At 35.6% G+C, this 18757-nt stretch overlaps 1 protein-coding gene across 4 annotated transcripts in view; it reads right to left on the bottom strand.

The window, feature by feature from the left end:
• Window positions 1-18757, bottom strand: part of ATP8A1 (ATPase phospholipid transporting 8A1) — a 123443-nt gene that overhangs the window by 71089 nt on the left and 33597 nt on the right. For 2 of the 4 annotated variants that reach the window (XM_074587941.1, XM_074587938.1), the window contains exons 10-17: window positions 16648-16759; window positions 15582-15747; window positions 12950-13077; window positions 11199-11276; window positions 8619-8707; window positions 6618-6662; window positions 3935-4007; window positions 1094-1199 (exon numbers count right to left, since the gene is read on the bottom strand). In XM_074587941.1, the coding sequence (XP_074444042.1) occupies window positions 1094-1199; window positions 3935-4007; window positions 6618-6662; window positions 8619-8707; window positions 11199-11276; window positions 12950-13077; window positions 15582-15747; window positions 16648-16759 (797 nt within the window). The remainder of the gene's footprint in view (window positions 1-1093; window positions 1200-3934; window positions 4008-6617; window positions 6663-8618; window positions 8708-11198; window positions 11277-12949; window positions 13078-15581; window positions 15748-16647; window positions 16760-18757) is intronic. The other 2 variants (XM_074587939.1, XM_074587940.1) reach the window with 1 other exon arrangement.

Raw genomic sequence — 18757 nt, forward strand, 5'->3', positions numbered from 1 at the left:
CTCTTTGTTTCTCCCGTTAAAACTGCTGAAATGAGTTTACAGTTCAGAGAAAATAAGCCCCGAGAGGAACATGCCTCTCAGCTCAGTAACAAGAACACCCTCTTTGAAGCACCTAGGCAAGCACCTTCCTCAGTAGGGCACTGGACAAGGTACATTTCTTTTTGCGTAGATTCTGTTTTAGAAGAAAAGAGCGATAAGTCATTCCTGTAAATAACCGATATCTTCAATGCCTACGTTCAGGAAACATTTCAAGCAGCAATCCAGTCTTCCATAGGCATCTGTTCTCTTCAAATGGCTCAGGATAACAGAATGGAATTTGCTCGCAATGCCTAATAAAATATTGCCAGGACCCAGTTAGCTTTATTTATGGCCCTACCTCTGTCCTTGTCTTCCAACTGTTGAAGGACACAATTTAGAGAGATAGCCATCTAGGAACTGGGGCAGAGAGGGAAGAAGAAGGCTGGAGACTCTCTGCTTCATGTCATTTCTCCTATTATGAATTTTTATAATACATTAGCAGAACTGAGCATATTTTAATCATTTTGCCCTGCTTCATCATTTTCTGAATTCAAAAATTGCCTATGAACACAGTAGGCTTGAACCAGAGCTTTTGCACTATAATCTTTTATCAGTCTCTAACAGAACCTATCACAACTTGTATCCTATTAAAAACATTTCTTTTTCATTTTTGATTACAGTCTTTGTTCTAAATCAATACCACGGTTACCAAGTACAGAACAGGTTCACGAGCAAGGACATCAATTTGTCTCCTGGTTTGAGTTCTATTGGCATTTGAGCAGTTACTTCAGTTTTTCACAGCAATCCTACAACACCTTAGGAGTGCCGGATGGTTAATCACCCTTTGCCCTTACACAATGCACAGGACATCCATATGTATTTTCTAAAGCAAATCAGAAGAGTCTAAATCTTTTGACAAAACTGATTTTAGCTGACACCAATACTTTTTTTTTTGAGATACATTTTGTTTTTTAATCTTGGAAGATGCTGCAAAACACAATAAACTTTGAATAAAATTTGCTTGTAAGGTGACAGAATATGTTACTAAATGTTCACTCAATTATTTCAGTCTCACCTGGAGATGCTGCTTGATATATGATTTTATCACCTTCTCTTTCTGGAACTGCTGTATGACACACTGCCATCATCGTCAAAAACTCACATATTATAGGTGCAGTTGGCTAAAAAAAAGTCAGAGTGTGATTTAACCAGTAACTAATGGAAATGTAGTAATAGATACAGACAAGTAACAGTCCAGAAAAAAAAAAAGCCTTTTCCTCTCCTTTAAAAACTATCAACAACTACACAAAACAGACATTATCTGCATTATCTGTATACTAATTTCAGCATCCAGAATAACTTCTTACTACTGTACTTCAATACTGGCTACACAGATAGAATTTAGTGGCATTTGCCACCATAAGAATCAGAAGTAGATAGCCAGAAACACAGAATAATTCAAATAAGCATTTTACAGGGAAGGTAATTCTGAATGCTGTATTGAAAAAATTCTGTTGTATTTGCGGAAGTCTCTTTGGATGCTGTCTTTTTCACTAAAAATATTCCCTTTTACATTACTTTTGTCTAATAGTGTATTTGACTACACTTTTTAAGAACCTTTAGAAAGTTGCAGCAACCAAACCCAAAAAAGGTGTGGAAAATGCTGCAAGGTCAGGCAGACAGCTTTTAAAGGAAGACATTTAGATAAACGTCTCAGGCACTTCAGAGTCTACAAAGCTGAAACAATTTTAAATGATTTAGCCAAAAGAGGGGAAAAGAGTGTATATAACCAAAATAGTTGATTGTTTTTGATGAATACAGCTAAAAACAGAATCACAGGGTTGGAAGGGACCTCTGGAGATCATCTAGTCCAACCCCCCCTGCCAGAGCAGGGTCACCTAGAGCAGGTTGCACAGGAACGCGTCCAGGTGGGTTTTGAATGTCTCCAGAGATGAAGACTCCACCACCTCTCTGGGCAGCCTGTGCCAGGGCTCTGCCACCCTCAAAGTAACACCCTCATGTTGAGATGGAACTTCCTATGCTCAAGTTTGTGCCCATTACCTCTTGTCCTGTCCCTGGGCACCACTGAAAAGAGCCTGGCCACATCCTCCTGACACCCACCCTTGAAGTATTTATAAGCGTTGATAAGGTCCCCCCCTCAGCTGTCTTTTTTCCAGACTGAAGAGACCCAAATCCCTCAGCCTTTCTTCATAAGAGAGGTGTTCCAGTCCCCTAATCATCCTTGTAGCCCTTTGCTGCACCCTCTCCAGCAGTTCCCTGTCCTTGAACCAGGGAGCCCAGAACTGGACACAGTACTCCAGACGCGGCCTCACCAGGGCAGAGCAGAGGGGGAGGATGACCTCCCTCGACCTGCTGGCCACACTCTTCTTGATGCACCCCAGGATGCCATTGGCCTTCTTGGCCACAAGGGCACATTGCTGGCTCATGGTCATCCTATTGTCCTCCAGGACTCCCAGGTCTCTTTCCACCTTATTAGTACAGCTGAAACTTGAAAAATGAACAAACCGACTCCTGAATGGCTGCTCAAAAGAAACCCCAGCATTCCCCTTAAGTAAGCTCAAAGCAGCTGCCACCTCAATGGAGGTTGTTTTTTTTTTTGTAGTGTATCTATAGTATTTCAGATTAGTAACAGACTAAGAACGCGAACAATTGAGATAACGTTACAATTATTCTATAAAATGCAGTAGTCTCTGAAAAACTAACTTAAATCGATAGCACAGAAACACTATTGGGAGCAGGTACCTGTCCTCTTCCACTGAGGGCTCTTATATCCTCTATGATGTATTCAGAGGGCTGAATCACACATTCTTTTCCAAAGCACTTCAGAACACAATTTAACATACAGTGGTGACACTGCTCTTCAAATGTGTGCCTGAATTTTTAACTCTAAGATGTGTACAAATGTATTTTTATAGCTGGCATGCTCATATTATATATACTTAATGCTACATATCTCAGAAAAACTCTCAAGATTCAACCACCTGCATGCTAAGGACTCTCTAGACAAAAAGCAGTAACACAACGATGCCTCTTCTGAGCAGTCTATATTACTAGCACTGAAAATGGCCTGTGCAGGTAAGCATAAGAGCCCCCTCTGCTTTAGATATGCTTGAGAGTCACACTCGGGTGTCTAGCATTTAAGACTGCCCCATTTGTAGGAATAAAACGCTCCACTGTCTGCCGGTAACCGTGAAATTATCCTCCTGGGTAGACAAAATTTAAGGAAAGAAAAGAGTAATTTATTTACACTCTTCAAAAAGAGAACAAACAGTTACACAATTTAAGGTAGGTGTTCTTGGTTATGACTAGGCAAAAACATCTCTTGCACAAATGACAAACAGAAAATTATAAAGATGGTACTATTTCTTAGTTAAATCATAAACTAAGTTACTAACTTTCTGTGAAATGCATTGTCTCTTTGGGGCAAATACCAGGCTCTAGAATGCCTGTTTCATTTCATGATGCACTAACCTCAAGGAAGCATGTACACAAAACCAATGTATATGGTTAACTCTTGACTCTTGTACTAACCCTGGGCACAGAAATCCTAAGTCATGTCAGGACAGTAAGTTAACCTGACTGATCCTGAAAGCGTTGATGGATGTCATGACATCCTATGAACAGCATAACTAACGTTAAAACACCCATAGAATGAAGAAGGTAAGGCTATTATATTTCAGACTCCTAACATCTGAATCCTACCAGAAAAAAAAAAGGTCTGGATCTAATTACCAAGTATCAGCAACAAACAGTCATATAAGTATTCATGAGAGCATGCTGATTTTGTGTAAATACATTTTTTATTTATTTTCCTTCAAAGGACATAATCTTTTGAGTTACTCAAAGCAATGGTTTGATTTCACAAAACAATGGTAATTGTTTCTATATAACTTACATGATTGCTTTGAAGATTCTCCAGTAATGATGAGTCACTAAATGTTTTTTCTTCTCCATTTTGTGAGCCCTGCCTAGGAATAATGAAGTAGAAAAGAGATCATCATTAGCATATTCTTAACAATTCATATCCAAATCATCCATGCTACTGTGCTAAGGTCAAATGCAAATTTGGTTTATGGCTGTTACAATAACGGCTGCAATCAAATACTGTGAGAAAATGAAATGAAAAGGTACTTGTTTCCCATCTCCAAAGTTTACCTAATTTTAAGAAACCGAGATTCATGTAAATACACTTAAATCCAGGGAAATTTCTCTGCTGACTTCAGGAAATGCAGGATAAAGTAAAAATAAATCTACAGTGTAAGACTGTGGCTTCTTGTCTTCTGATCTCTAGAATGAGATTATTGAAGAGACTCAGAACAAGACATGCCCAAAGAGATCACATTTCTTTGAGAAATTAGCAGTTCTGGAATAGGTTTGAAAATGTTTGCAGAAAAAAAGTCCAGTATCTGAAAGAGGTAAGCAAACTGAGTTCACACATCAGGGAAGTCAGGTTTGTTTTTGATTACTCACAACAAAACAGGAATCTAGTAAACTCGTATGATATATAATATGATAAAGAAGACACAGCAACACCAGTGAAGCAGGAAGGGACTGAACAGCTGGCAAGCTGAGATGGTTCTAGAGAAATAAAGTCACTAACAACTCTCATATTGCACAAATCTTCTGGTTGAAGTGGAGAGCTCGAAAATGTAGATTTTTGAGCTAGGAAGACTCGTTACTGCAGCTGACTGTCGAGCATTAAGACAATCTAGATGAGTCTGAATCTCAGTGAAACAAAACAGTGCTGTAAAGTGAATCCAGCTGGAGGAAAGTATTCTTTTTTCATCTACTTTTGACCTTTCCTTGCTCACATAATCTTAGAAGAGTGCAGAGACATTCAGTGATTTAAGTTGAAGGATAAGCCATATACATCAAAGGCAGTCTAAAGATTCTCTGTGAAAACCAAAAGTTGGTTTAGCTGGTTTAGTCCTGCACTACCATGAAGGAATATAAAGTGGCAGTACGTCCTCTATATAACTACTCAAGGACTCCTTTTTCTAAAAATCTATTAAAGTGAAAAACTCAAAGCATCGTCATTCACCAAGACTTTTTTTTGTAAAATGCAAAACAAATAGATCTTTAAGTGCCAAATGTCAACAACTTCAGATACATTAAATTTGTTTAGAATCTACAGTTTCAGCTTTGTTTGCTTAAAGCTTTCTGACAGAAAGACTTCAAGATATTTTCCAGATTCTTAGTGCTAAAAAAAAGGAAAAATATTTGCAGGTATATGTTGTGTTAAACTGGAAAGCAATATTTCCAAATAAATAATAAAAAGATTTAAATAATATAGAATTCAGTACATTAGTCATTTTAGGACTAAAAATGTTAGTGTCATAAACACACTCTATTAGTTACAACATTTACACACAAAAAGTTTTCTTATGAGGTATCTTATTTCGTATTTACAAGTTGTTCATTGCTTATAAAAGAGAAGTACTTTTTTTTTTTTTAACTACTGTTCAGGCATCAGTTTATACATTTCAGATGTGCTTATAAAGATTCTGGTATGTACTGGTCAAACCTAGTCTTATTTCTAAATATCTTATAAGCAAGCATGCTTAATTTCATGTAAGCATTGAATTATTTTAATGCAACCACTCACTTGTGTGCCATTAAGCACACTTGTACGTCTTTGTAAGAAATACCTTGCTGATACATCAAGTGAGGATATTCAGGTCACATAAGATTCTGGGGTGTGCACGTATGCCACTTTTTATATGTATGTGTGTGTGGGGGTTGTTCAGGGTTTGGGTTTTTTTTAAATCTAAAGAACGAATTCTAATATCAAGTTTTTTTTCTTTCAAATTTTTTAAACATAAAATGACAACATGTTAAGAGTTTTGTGTGACATACCTTGCTGTGACTTTCGACAAATACAACAGTGATAATTTAAAGACCGTAAATGACATTTGTCTCCCGATCTATCTAAGCTTATTTTGAATGGTATTGCAAATATTTAGTTTAAGGAAGTATGATGAAGAAGTAGAAGGCATCATGCAGATGGCAACAGAAAGGAAACCAGGACTTAATCTTTCCTGAGGTACCCGTTAAGAGATTATGTTGGCCCCAAGTGTATTTGGGTGCTTTAATCTCAGTTTCAGTTAAGAGCTAGGTAGTGCTAATATTCTAAAACTACCTATAGGAAGTAAAATATTAACAATAACTTATTACATATTTTTCACTCTCCCATATGGACTTTTTCAAACGTGTTAGAGATTATTACTAACCTATTACTAAGTAACAGTAGAAAAATGCGATCAAAGTTACCGTAATACCAGCTACCTTAAATGACAAATCTCTCCAGTACGCAATTCCGAATTGTATAGGATTGTCAGCAACTGTCCTATACCTCAGTGACCCTATTAGCAATTCTATTCCAGAGTACACAACTTAATGCCGTAGAATTCTGATGGCATAAATTTGTGTAAGACTCTGTCAGTCTGCATCAATTTGAAGCTAAAATAACTTTTGAGTAAAATATCTCACATTTAGCTCCGTTTCTAAAAATCTCGCTCACTGGTTTTAAGCTTGAATCTTCAACAAACACGACACACTAAATGATCTTTAGAGCTTACCAATCATCTGAAGGAACACTATAATCCTCAGGCTCAGGGCAATGGCTGCACAAGAAGCAAGGAAAGAACAGAAACAGGGAGAGGAAAAAGAATCACAAAGACTAAAAAAGTGGATCACATATAAAAAAGAAGTTAGTTAATGAAATTAGATTACTAAAAAAGTTTTAAAGGTATTTCAACTGAGTGTTTTGCTAGTGCAAAACATTGCAAGAGTATCATATTTCTCTTGAGGCTTCATAAACTATAAATGACCTTTTTCTTTTTCGATTGAAAGCTTGTCTTCTTACTAACTTATACAAGCAGATAATAAAGGCATTTACCCTGTTTACAAATCTTGCTTTATATTTCAGTACATACACATTGCTACAGTTTCTCATTAAACAAAAGGTAGTTTTTTTAATTATCTGAAGCCATACTAATGCAGCTTGTCTGTCTGAGCTCACAAAATACTGATGAACAAGGCTAGCAATAGCACACGATGGAGTCTGCCCTGTGATAACACGTTTGAATATATCCCAATTTGTAACACACTTAGAAAAGGCATAGGAGATGGAACAATCACTCCTACCCTTTTCTGTGTTCTCAGCTTCTTATTTGCATCAATACAGAAAGACAAAGTGACTGTGAGTAGAGAGATGCTGTAATGGCTTTTCACTGCAAAGAGAAACTCTGCTTTCTAAACAGTGATGCTGAAAACAGGTCTATGTCTTTTCAAAATTGGGTGGATGGGAGCAGGAAAGTATAGCAAGAAAAAAAATCTGATTTTTTTTTCCTAAAGAAAACATTCACACCCAGGTTTCATAAAGGAGAAATCTTAGAATTTGTGCTATACCAATTTCAGATGAAGATATACAATGAACTGAATATCAAATACTGATTTTAAGTGCCATTATCATTAATGTATTTTTTTTATCTTAAAAAAACTGGTATACAAAGAATTTGAAAATAGGTAGCTCAGAGCAGTTTCTCTGCAGTCATAAAATTACCTCATGTAGTTGAAATTGAGCCCAATATATATCACACACACACTTACATACGTATTCGAAATATCAGAGTTAGAACTATAACTGTTAATTAAAATATCATCAGTATGGTTAATGCATTAAGGATCTAAGTTTTTTCAAAACAGAAAGCCTAAATTAGACTCCTGAAAATTAGGACTTTTCAAAGGGATCCAAATGGTAAAGCCACAAATTATCACCTTTAGCACAAGCCCAACGCTTAATTTCATAACCTCTGCCTGATCTCTGCCCAGTTCTGGAGGTGTCTAATTATCTGCTACTGAATGCTCCGAGACTGGCCCAAGTCCAGCATCTCACATACTGGTAAGCCACACTGGCATTTACAATGTAGGTTCTTCTGCTCTATTCCACTAATGAGTATTTTCAAGTAAACAGCCTTAGAAGTTTGAGGCTTTTACCAACTCTGTTGAAGGAGTTGGCTGCAACTACCGACAAAGAAATAGTAACATGCTTTGTTTGCATTTATTTGGAGAGATTTCTTAATAGCAACATTGATATTTGGAGTTATGCCACTGTAACAGTATTCATAAAAGCCACCTGAATGTCGTTAATGCCACAGTACTGTAATTCAAATTCTTGTTCACCCTGCATATTATTTAGTGCAAGAGCATATGCCTATATAAAATATGAAGCATGGACAATGAAACAAGTTTTTGCAAGTATGAAGGAAGAGTTCTTTTTACTAACAACATTAAACAGACTGAGCGATAGAAAAAAACATGCACACTGAAGTTATGCTACACCATTAAGCCTTGGGTATTTAAACTTTGTATTGGTTCTCTTGGCAAAAAGACGTCATGACTGAAGTGATGATACCTCTTATAAGTAACATTTCATAGTACCAAACAAACTGATTCATATTTGTAGGTACTGCCAGGTGTAAGTTTATTTTAACTGTACTATTAATGCATGGGTACACATACGCAGGCAGAGGAAGAGAGAGGCACACAGATAAAGAAAAGTATATAAAAATACCTACCCGTAAGCAACTCCTGCTACAGTACACTTCTTAAATTGCATGACATTGCATGTCAGGGTACCCGTTTTGTCAGAAAATATATATTTGACCTAAAGAAATGATAAAATTCATTATACATTAACATTCAGCAGTTATATACATCTCTGGTAGAATTCAGGACTATCAACACACTGAATTTTTACTGGTACTGCGATATGCAGAGTTTGTAGAAAAAAACACACCATACAGTACATAAATGTGGCAGATGCACAGTCCTGATACACATTTCCAAACATGGCAACCAACTGAGATATCAGGAAGCTTAAGCTTGCTTCAGTGGATGGTGGCATACTTTACTGTCCCTCACTCTATGTATTGTTGAAATGCAATAAACTAGTGAAAACCAATGGCTTTCCTAGTAAAATATTCCATTTCTGACAGAAAACAATAAGGTAAAAGTATCCATATGCATTTTTAAACCCCTCTTTTTGACTTAGAAATATCTTCTTCAAGACAAAACATTAGTAAAAAAACCAACAGTTCAGGAATGACAAGTTGCAGGGATAGAAATATGTTCCTTTCTACCTACTCCAGTTCTCCTATTTCCCTAACATCATAAAACCCTTCCTCTCTGAAACCACTAGTTAAAGTATTATAAAAATTAAAGCTGAAATACACATATCTGTGATATATTGAAATTTAGTTCAAACCTAATCTTAAGAAAAAGGTTAACATACGAAGAAATGGTCTGTGATGAAACAAAGGCTCTATTAGTCAAAGGTAAACTTTAACTTTTATTCATTAAAATTTATTTCTCATTAAAAAAATACAGTATTCTTCATTAGGAATTAACTGCATTATACATAGAGCTAATAAGGCTACGTATTAGTAAAATTTACGCAGCATCTCCTATTTAAAGATTCTCTTCCTGCAGGATTACGACTTAGCGAAATGAGCAGTTAGAGAAATCTTCCATGCCAGGTTTATGCCTCAAACTGTATTTTTTTGTGTGGGCAGAATGGGAAAGCAGGAATTGCAGCTAAGGAAACTCAACCTTTTCTTCAAACATCAAAGTTTTGCCTTTCTTAAAACCTGAAGATCTCTTGGAGGAAATCTTCTCTTCGTTATGTGCAGCCCGCATGTACTTCAGAGAAGGCACTTGCTCTTTTTGTTAGCAGAGTCTCCCTTTGGTTTGCCTACAAAAATCTGCTCAAATTAACAATCTGTCAAGAAAGTGAAAGTGGACATCCCAAGAAGCCTGACTAGATCTTGGTGCTGGAGGAGTCTTCAATGAGGAAACTTAAAAAGCAAAGGCAAGAACCGTCAAAGTCAAACAGAGGGAATGTGTCTGGGAATGTGAATAACAAGCTAACTGCAGCGAGAGAAAAAAACACCAGACAGATTGCGTAAAATGAGACAGAAGGAATGCTAAGATTGAAGAGTCTCTTCCCCAGTAGAGGAGCTTGTGCTCCCCCCTTTAAGGCCAGGAAGCAAACAATTTTTTCTGCTATCTGCACATAATTCTTAAACCCAGTAGGCAAAGGCCCTGTCCTCTATGTAGACCAATGTTAGAACACTGTAACCTGCAACTGCTGTTTTCCCAAATGCAGACCTCTTAAGTATTAGTCCCTAAGACTTGTTTGCTACATGGCTAAAATGATGTTGTTATTTATTGTTCTTGGAAACTTAAAACTTAAAAACAATTTTTACATTTCCATGCAATAAACTAAATAATTAGTTATGAAAACTTCTAGTTTAGGAAATGCAAGAATTGTATTCTTCTGTGTATAATACAGTTCAATTAACTGAGCACATAATGTTTTTTCCACAGAATCAGTTTACCATCACCTGTCAGTGTAACAGAAATAATGATGTTCAGCATGTTTTTAAAGGAAGGCTGCAAATACAGCTGGCTGAAACTGCAAACATAACATTCCCTGTCCCCCAGACACACTTCTACAAAGTCATCGTCCACAAAATGAACAACGTACGGTGAGCGATCTCTTGTAAAAACCTTAACTGATTTTATAGTATTAAAAGCGAACTCTAAAGCAAAATGAAGAATTCATTTCAAATTTCTAGGGCTTAATTCAGCTGTAAGCCCCCGTTCCACTGACTGCTTCCAATCTTCAGTGGTAAAAAAAAAAGGGAATTTATACAACAATGACAAAATCCTAAAGCATACCCACTGTCTCTTCTGAGCAAGGCAGTACGTGTGGAAAAAAAAAAAGACATACTGAAGATGCATGTTATCATAGCGTATATACGGAGACTAAATTTTTGTGCCACAGCCAGCCTTAAAGCTTAGAATTCCTCTGATTTTGTAAATTTAATGACACACTTCAACCTTCTGTGATTACCACATGCACACTGGTACATAAAGCAGTGTTTGTTCATTTAATACTGGCTTCAAAAATGTAACTCCCACATATTGCAAAGTGTTTTTAAAAATATCTGACAAAATGAAGAACAGAAATAAGCAGAGCGTAAGGCAAGAATATAAGTTTTTTTAAATGAATCATCACACTGTTTTAATAATTTAGATTGTAAAACCACATGAATAATTCCAATACCGAGTTAGAACCAGTAATTTTTTTCTACCTGTCCAAGTTCTTCATTGAGATTGGAAGTACGAGCCATTGCAGCAGTGTCTGTAGGTTCATAGTGCATGTCTATGTCCTACAGATTAAAAAATAAAAAAGTATATATATTTAAAAGTTAGTCTTCCACAATTTATTACAAAAGTAAAAAATAGAATAGGTAAGCGTAGAGTAGCAGATTGAACATGAATACAAGTTATCTACTTATGACAATTTCAACATGGGAAGCCACAGACACAGTCACATCACTTCCAGAAGTCCCCAGAAAAAAAATTAGATTTCCTCTTTAAAACAAAAATCTATATGATTCTTTGAGATTTTACTCTGATTATTTCCAGTGATTTGTATCATTGAAAACCATTGTACCCATGTATCTAAAATAGATTTAGCAACAAGCAGTAATACTACATTGTAACCCTTAAAGGGAAGTCATTCTTATCTGTTTATATTGTATGCACAACCAGCCACTTCTAAATAGCAAGACAGATGTACCTTGAGATAAAAAGATTAAGATAAATTTAGGAGTACACAATAAATATAGAGTACATAAGTGGTGGGGTTTTTTTTTTGTTATTTACTTGTTAAAAAAAAAGTAAAACACACTTTATTTTTAAATACAGCAGAAGATTAAAACATTATGAAGTATGGCAATGCAGTGCAACAGATTGCAGAAGACCAACTTCTCTATACCAGTATGATATGCATACACACAAAGATAATGTTTAAGATAATAAGTGTCCAGAGTCCCAGATTAAGATACATTAAAGACACCTAATCCCTCATGATGTGAAATGGCGAGGGAACAGAAGTTAAAGCCGTCTTTCAGATTTACAATTTACGGATTTACAATTTACGGTTGCCAATTTACACATTCAAAATGGGTCAGCCTTTGTTGAATATTTATTTTAGAATATAGAACATAAAGGAATAATTTTGTTGCATTCTCTTATTTGTCAACAAAAGAAATGGAGAAATCAAAACCAAATGACTGGTCACAAAAAGATTTAACTTTTATTTTAAAACATACACTTCCACTGCTACTACATACACTGTCATGCAGATAGAAAGTGTATCTCACACACACAAATCTATTTCACACATTTGTTAAATGTATCAGATTAAAGAGTTCAGAATGGTATGATTAATCTGCATTTGGAAAAATTGAAGGCATGCTATTAAAAGCACTTACATGCCTTTAAGGAGAATACCTCACCCCAACCCCAGGCAGAGTAAACCCTTGTTTTGCTCCATTAATTCACTAAGAAAAAAAATTAAGGTATGCCAAAATGATCTTCGCGTGTTTTGTAGGAGATAATACTAACAGACACTGGCTTTGTAGAAAAACGCCCACATTAAACTATGGTGGTGGTGGGAAAAATCATCAAAATACATAAGAAATCCAAAACATGGGCTATGTTTAGAAAGAAGAAATGAAACTGGACAAAACTCCACTGGACTGCAAAGCACTCTTCTCTGATCACTCTGGATGAAACTGGGATCTGAATATTAATAATGAGAAAGTACAAAGCACTTAAAAACACATTCCAGAAAGCAAACTGGTGCAGGTATAAAAGCAGTAAATAAAACCTTTTATTATTACCTTCTCAGATTCCAGTAATAATAAACAGCTTAAGTATTTACATTAGGAAAAAGTCTGCAAAAAAATGTATAACGACAAGCAATCAACTGTTTAACTTACTTGTAAACCACTTGATTTTAGAAGTCAATGGATATTGTAAAAATGATATTTACCCAATTTATGAAATACGCCTGGATAAATTTAACAACTTCAAGCGTAACCAACAAACTGATTGGAATAAGATTATTGAAGAGAATGATAAAAGTCAAGAAATTCAATCCAAAGTTGCTTGCTCCACCATCTGCCAAAAACCAAAGCAAATAAAAAAACATTTAAGACAATACTTAAAAGTACGTATATACAGAGTCTTCAGAGTATTGCATTAAGTTTTAAAATTATTTTTTAAATGTTCTATGTCTAAGAAGAAACTTGAGAATTAATTACAATATGACTTGCCTATAAATATGACCTTTAAAAGAGATAAGGATCTCTATTATAAAGTGGAGTTCAAATTTAGCAATCTTTGTCATCTCCAATTTCTGAAAAGCAAACTTACCAGCCATCCTCTTTCATTACATTTTAAGATCATAATATGGGAATATCTCTATATAGCGACTATATTCTAAACTCTAAATTTTAGAATGTTGTATTTTTAAATGGGGAAACGTGGAGTGGAATTTTTTTCTCTATTTACCCTCACACCTTCCTATTCTCTCCTTCCAGCCAGCAAAATACTATGAAAAAGGTAAATTTACACCACATGAAAAGAAAAGATGAAATCAGAGTTTAACGAGAGTTCTAAAAGAACTGGAAATGTGAATATTAAGATTTATAACAAGCAGTTTTATATTGCTTTTCCCTTTGGAAGTTTTAAATACCTCCAATAGTAGCATCTCAGAGAGGATGCGAATGGGAAATAGCAGTCTGCTCTCCACTATGGCAAAAGGGTACAAGATATAGCATGCCTGTCTCTGTTCAAAGACCTCTCAAAGAAAAACGGTCTCAGACAGATTTCCACGGCCTATGGAATGTGGATCTGGCTGCTACTCTAAGATCCAAGAGAACAGGTTTTGGATACTTTCATTAATACCAATTCCAGCATCAAATGAAGTAGCAGTCTAAAAGACCAGACAGCTAACATTCTCTATGACATCGATACTCTCAGTAATGACTACTGAGATGAAAGGAAGTTTGATACCTATTGCTACCTGTAAATAAAAGAATATTAAGATATTTATTGTTAACATTACCACTTCTTTTATCATCCACAGGCAACAGACTGTTCTAACTAAATACTAATAGCATTCAGAAAGATGGGGCACTGCTGGGAACCTGTTTCACTAGCACATAAAAATTAAACAACTACAGGGAAAGGGGAATAAATTGCTTCTTACATATTAAGAGTACCTGCTACAAGAAAAAGCAGGAGCTGAATGCAGCCTTAAAAGGGCATACTTTACAAAACCCAGCACAATTTCATTTAATATGCCCACATTTCACGGGGCATATAGCAGAAAATAAACTGACAAGGATAATCATTTGAACAGCAGACAAAATATCAGTGGCCACTATTTCATGTTTCTTTTATCAGGACTAAAACCAAAAGCTTCTGAACTGCTTCACTACTGTACTAACCAACACATTCTGACAACTTTTACATTTCTCAGAGAGGAAAAAACAAAAAGCACTGATAAGAAGAATCAGATGAAAAATAACAAGCGAAGCAGCACATCTAAAGCCATCCTTTAATATTACTGGAAATTATCAGTGTTCCATTAATGATTTCACTTTTTTACACCTCAACATGGAAATACAAAAGTTAAGTTTCTTCCTTAAAAAAAAAAAAAAAAAAAAAAGAAGTTTCTTTCTCAGCATCAAAAAACAGAACCAAGGTTCTCAATAAACAGAAGTTCATCATAAGTGCAGACAACTGTTTTGTTCAACAGAAACTTTAGGAGAGTGCCTTCAAATCAAAATTCTAAGATTTTTCTTTTAAAACTTACCAGCCCACTCCCAAATCCCTACTTTGATGACTACCTTCAGCAGCTTTGTATTCAAAACTGTTGTTTCCGGAGCAGAAACTCTAGTTCTGGTTCTACTGCCTAAGCGAAGGCGGCTCTGGGCCCCCTGTAAGAAGTGCTGAAAACGTGAGTAACTGACCACAAAGTATATTTATGAAAACTTCCTGTAAAGCAAATTCCCTCACCTAATGTCAAATTATGTCAGTATGTTGCATGCTGCCATGAAGGCCTCCATAACATCACATTGCCTCGCATCCACTGTGAGTACAGCCACCCAGTGTAACACATTAGATGAGATCTGTTGTGCCTGTTTTACCTTCTTTAGGAGCAGTCTGCTAAAATCTCACGTTGGCAGCCAATAATTAGTTAGATCCCTGTATAAAAGTTATAATGCCACAGCATCGTCTCCTGGGATGAAAGAGCTTAAAAATTCAGGAAAGTCACTGCAGCTTTAAATGTAACCCATTGGTAATAGCTGAAAATGGCTTTTGTCTGATGTCTAGGGACCTGACTGTTTATTCCAGTGGAATGCTGATACAGACCTTGCTGAGATGTAGAGGCAAACAACACAGCTCCCCTTCCTGAACTTAGCAAGAGCTCAGACAGCACAGTAAGGTAAATTTTATACTTGCTGTGTGATATGCCTAGCTGGATGCCTTCAGTCAACAACCAATAAAGACAGACTGATAAAAACCACACTGTGTAAAGCATGGTCATCATCCTCCTTTCCAAATATGAAAGGCAACAGAACACTGAAATATTAATATACTATTTTACATCTTACAGTTTAGATCAAGATACCAGTCTCTTCCAGTATGCCTTCGATTCCATATAGCTGAACCAATAGAGCAGATCAAAGACATGGCAATAAGGATGCAGAACAGAATCAAAATCTGAATATTTGTAATCCGTTCCACATTAGACATTTTAAGAGGTGGACTTGTTGAATTCTGCAAGAGAAAAAACAACAGTGGCTATTAAATATTACAAGAGGTACACACAGTTCTCACCTTTCAAACTACATGTTACTGCATCCTTTTCTATTCTCCCAAAAACATCATCATCATAAATGGCATAACTGTTTCACTCAAAAGAAAAAAAAAAAAAGGCAGTTTATAAATCCATGAATCAGAACATTAGATTTGTGTCACAGGCAGTTTAAAAAAAAAAAAAAAATCACACAGAACACTCCTAACAGCAACAGCTAACACTAAACATTAAAAATAAATTTGTATCACCTTATCAGTCCTACAGAAGACAACTGTTAATACAATCAAACATTTCCAAACTGTTTTACAAATCAGAAAAGCAATAAATAAGAGACATGCATGACCAATCTGAAAGTATTCTTTTTTCTCAACAAATGCATCTCAATTTTGATATTTCACACAGCAGTAGGAAAAGTAATTTCACAGTCTGAGAATGTTTCTCTTCCCTCCTCATTTTGCAAATAAAGTTTCTCTTCGTGTTCTGACAAGAATGCTTACCTTTGTACTTGAAAGAAAGCTCCACAAGAGGACAGTTTTAGGAGCAGTCAAAAATAAAAAAAGATGAACAGGCAAACTATAGTGATCCAACTTGCTCATAAAATAGTTTTCAAAACACAAGTTACAAAATACAATCAGTGAATATGCTTACTAGTGGAAAAACTACTCTGTGACTAAGTGACTAATAATAATGAGGAATTGCTTTATTTTTTATGGTTTTACTTCGTAAGAAAGATGCTCTATTACTGGCATTTTAACTAATATATTGAATCTAGCCATGTTCTCTGACAGGATTTTCTGTGCTGTATAACGGCATAACAAGGTAACAAACCAGACAATTTAGAGAAAATCCAAGCGACAAACCTGCATAAGTTTTGTGTCATGTCCCGTATAGACAACTATCCCATGAACCCACTGAGTATTTCTCAACTGAGCTCCTCGTAGAAGAATCTGATCAGACCCCAATGGAACAGTACTAGAAGGAAGGAGTTTTATAATTTAGCGTTAAAACAATCAATGTCAACAAATAAACATAACCAGCAGTTCTTAAATCTTATTAGCTAATTCCTCAAAATTTAGATGATTATTATAAATATGCTAGGAACCTAATTTTCAGAGTTAACTTTTTGGGAGTGTTGACAGAGAGAAAATGGGACAGTTTAAAGCAAGTCCAAAAATGGAAGTTTGCAAAAATATTACTTACCACTTAATTTGATTATGGACACTAAAGATATGGTATTACATAGCAAGCATACTGAAACTTATCAGGGGCTAATTTACCTTTGATTCATGAAGTTTTTTTACTAAGTGTAAGATGAAACTCAACTAGTCTTACAAAACTTGTTTTTCCAAACGAATTTTCAAGTGAAATAATTTTCTGAACTATCAATATAATCCACTCTTCCAGTGAAGTAAGTACCCTTTATGAACACGATTAACTGTTTAAAACCCACAACAGTATTTCCCACAGCTTTAAATTGCAAAACCAAGTAAATTTCCTTCTGTTATTCTTTTCAAACTGCACTGCGTAAATGAGCTACAAAACCTCATAAGATGTTGGAAACATTTAACTGTCTTAATTTCAGACAGATGACTTTATACATATACTGTAGCTCAGGTTTTTCTTAAAATATAAAAAGTTTTGGAAAACTGTTACTCTATTCGTGGGACAAACAATACCCTATTTTTGCACTTTTCTTTCTATAAATACCAGCTAGCAGTTCTGACTTGTCAACAGTGCTCTAGTATTTGGTATTCTAACCTAAAACTACTACCTCTACAGCTGTTTGAAACCAACACATTATGAAGATCACAAATAAATTGCTTAATAACAGCAACTATATCTCTGATATATAAGCTATAAAGAGTCTGAGGAAACCAGGATATTGGGCAACATTTTTGGTAGCACAAAGCGCATGATGTCAGCCTCAGTGAGTAAGTTTCAGGTAACAATTGTTTCTGGTACATCATGTCCCCTTCTCCTCTCATACACAAGCTTTTAAGAGTCAAAGACTGCAAGTAAAGAGGAAAACCCACATTCTTCCCTAAAATTAGCAGTGGCAATGTTAATTTGCAGAAACAAACAACAACAAAAAAAAAAATCTATCTGGAAAAATATTTGAGTGCTTTTACATAAAAACCGAATAAATAAAAAACCCACTCCACTACAACTTAGTCTGCTTACTTTTCAGGAAACTATCACATAGCACACTGACTGTTTAAGGAATCATTCTCCCCACCAAGTAAGTACGTTTCAGCAACTGAAATGCTGAATGATATTGCCATGGAAAATAATTTCCAGGTGCAGGCAATTCATCAAAAGAAGGAATCGAAAAAGAAAACTGAAATATAAAACATACTGAGATTTACTTGCTTTCTAAATCTCAACTGTACTGCTCTTTTATTTGAGATGTTGTTCATATCATGGCAAAATTAAGAGAATAAATGTCCTTTCTAGTATGAAAGGAACTGCTGGGGTTTGAATTACACAAGAATCATTAAGAGGGACTCCTGTTGCCATCAAAGATTCCTTCTGCACTTTTATTTATTTATTTGGAGGCCTGGATCAGAATCATTCTAAGACTTTTGGACCGTTCATCAGCACACCACAAAGACATTTCAAATAAGGAATGGATTACATGCCATTCCAAGAATAATTAGATATTTTTAGTCTATTAACATGAACAAGAATGTCACAGAAGATGAAAGGCATTTAACCAGGGTAAGTTACTTTTACGTTCCCCACAGATAAATTGGAAACCTTTTCAACTATGGACCTTCTCTGTAATGCCAAAAGACTTTCTGTGCTTCTACGACTTCCTATCCCTTTTACTAACACAAGAGTCTCTAGGAAGGCAGAAGTCAAAACTTTCCACTCTTAATTCTTGTACTCCTTGTAGAGTCAGGTGAATTCTAAGACTCTTCCTCTTTCCCCTCTTCAAAACTGTGAAGAATATGCAGTAAAGTCCTTTCT

The sequence above is a fragment of the Larus michahellis genome, chromosome 5, assembly GCF_964199755.1.
Source record: "Larus michahellis chromosome 5, bLarMic1.1, whole genome shotgun sequence".
Lineage (NCBI taxonomy): Eukaryota > Metazoa > Chordata > Aves > Charadriiformes > Laridae > Larus > Larus michahellis.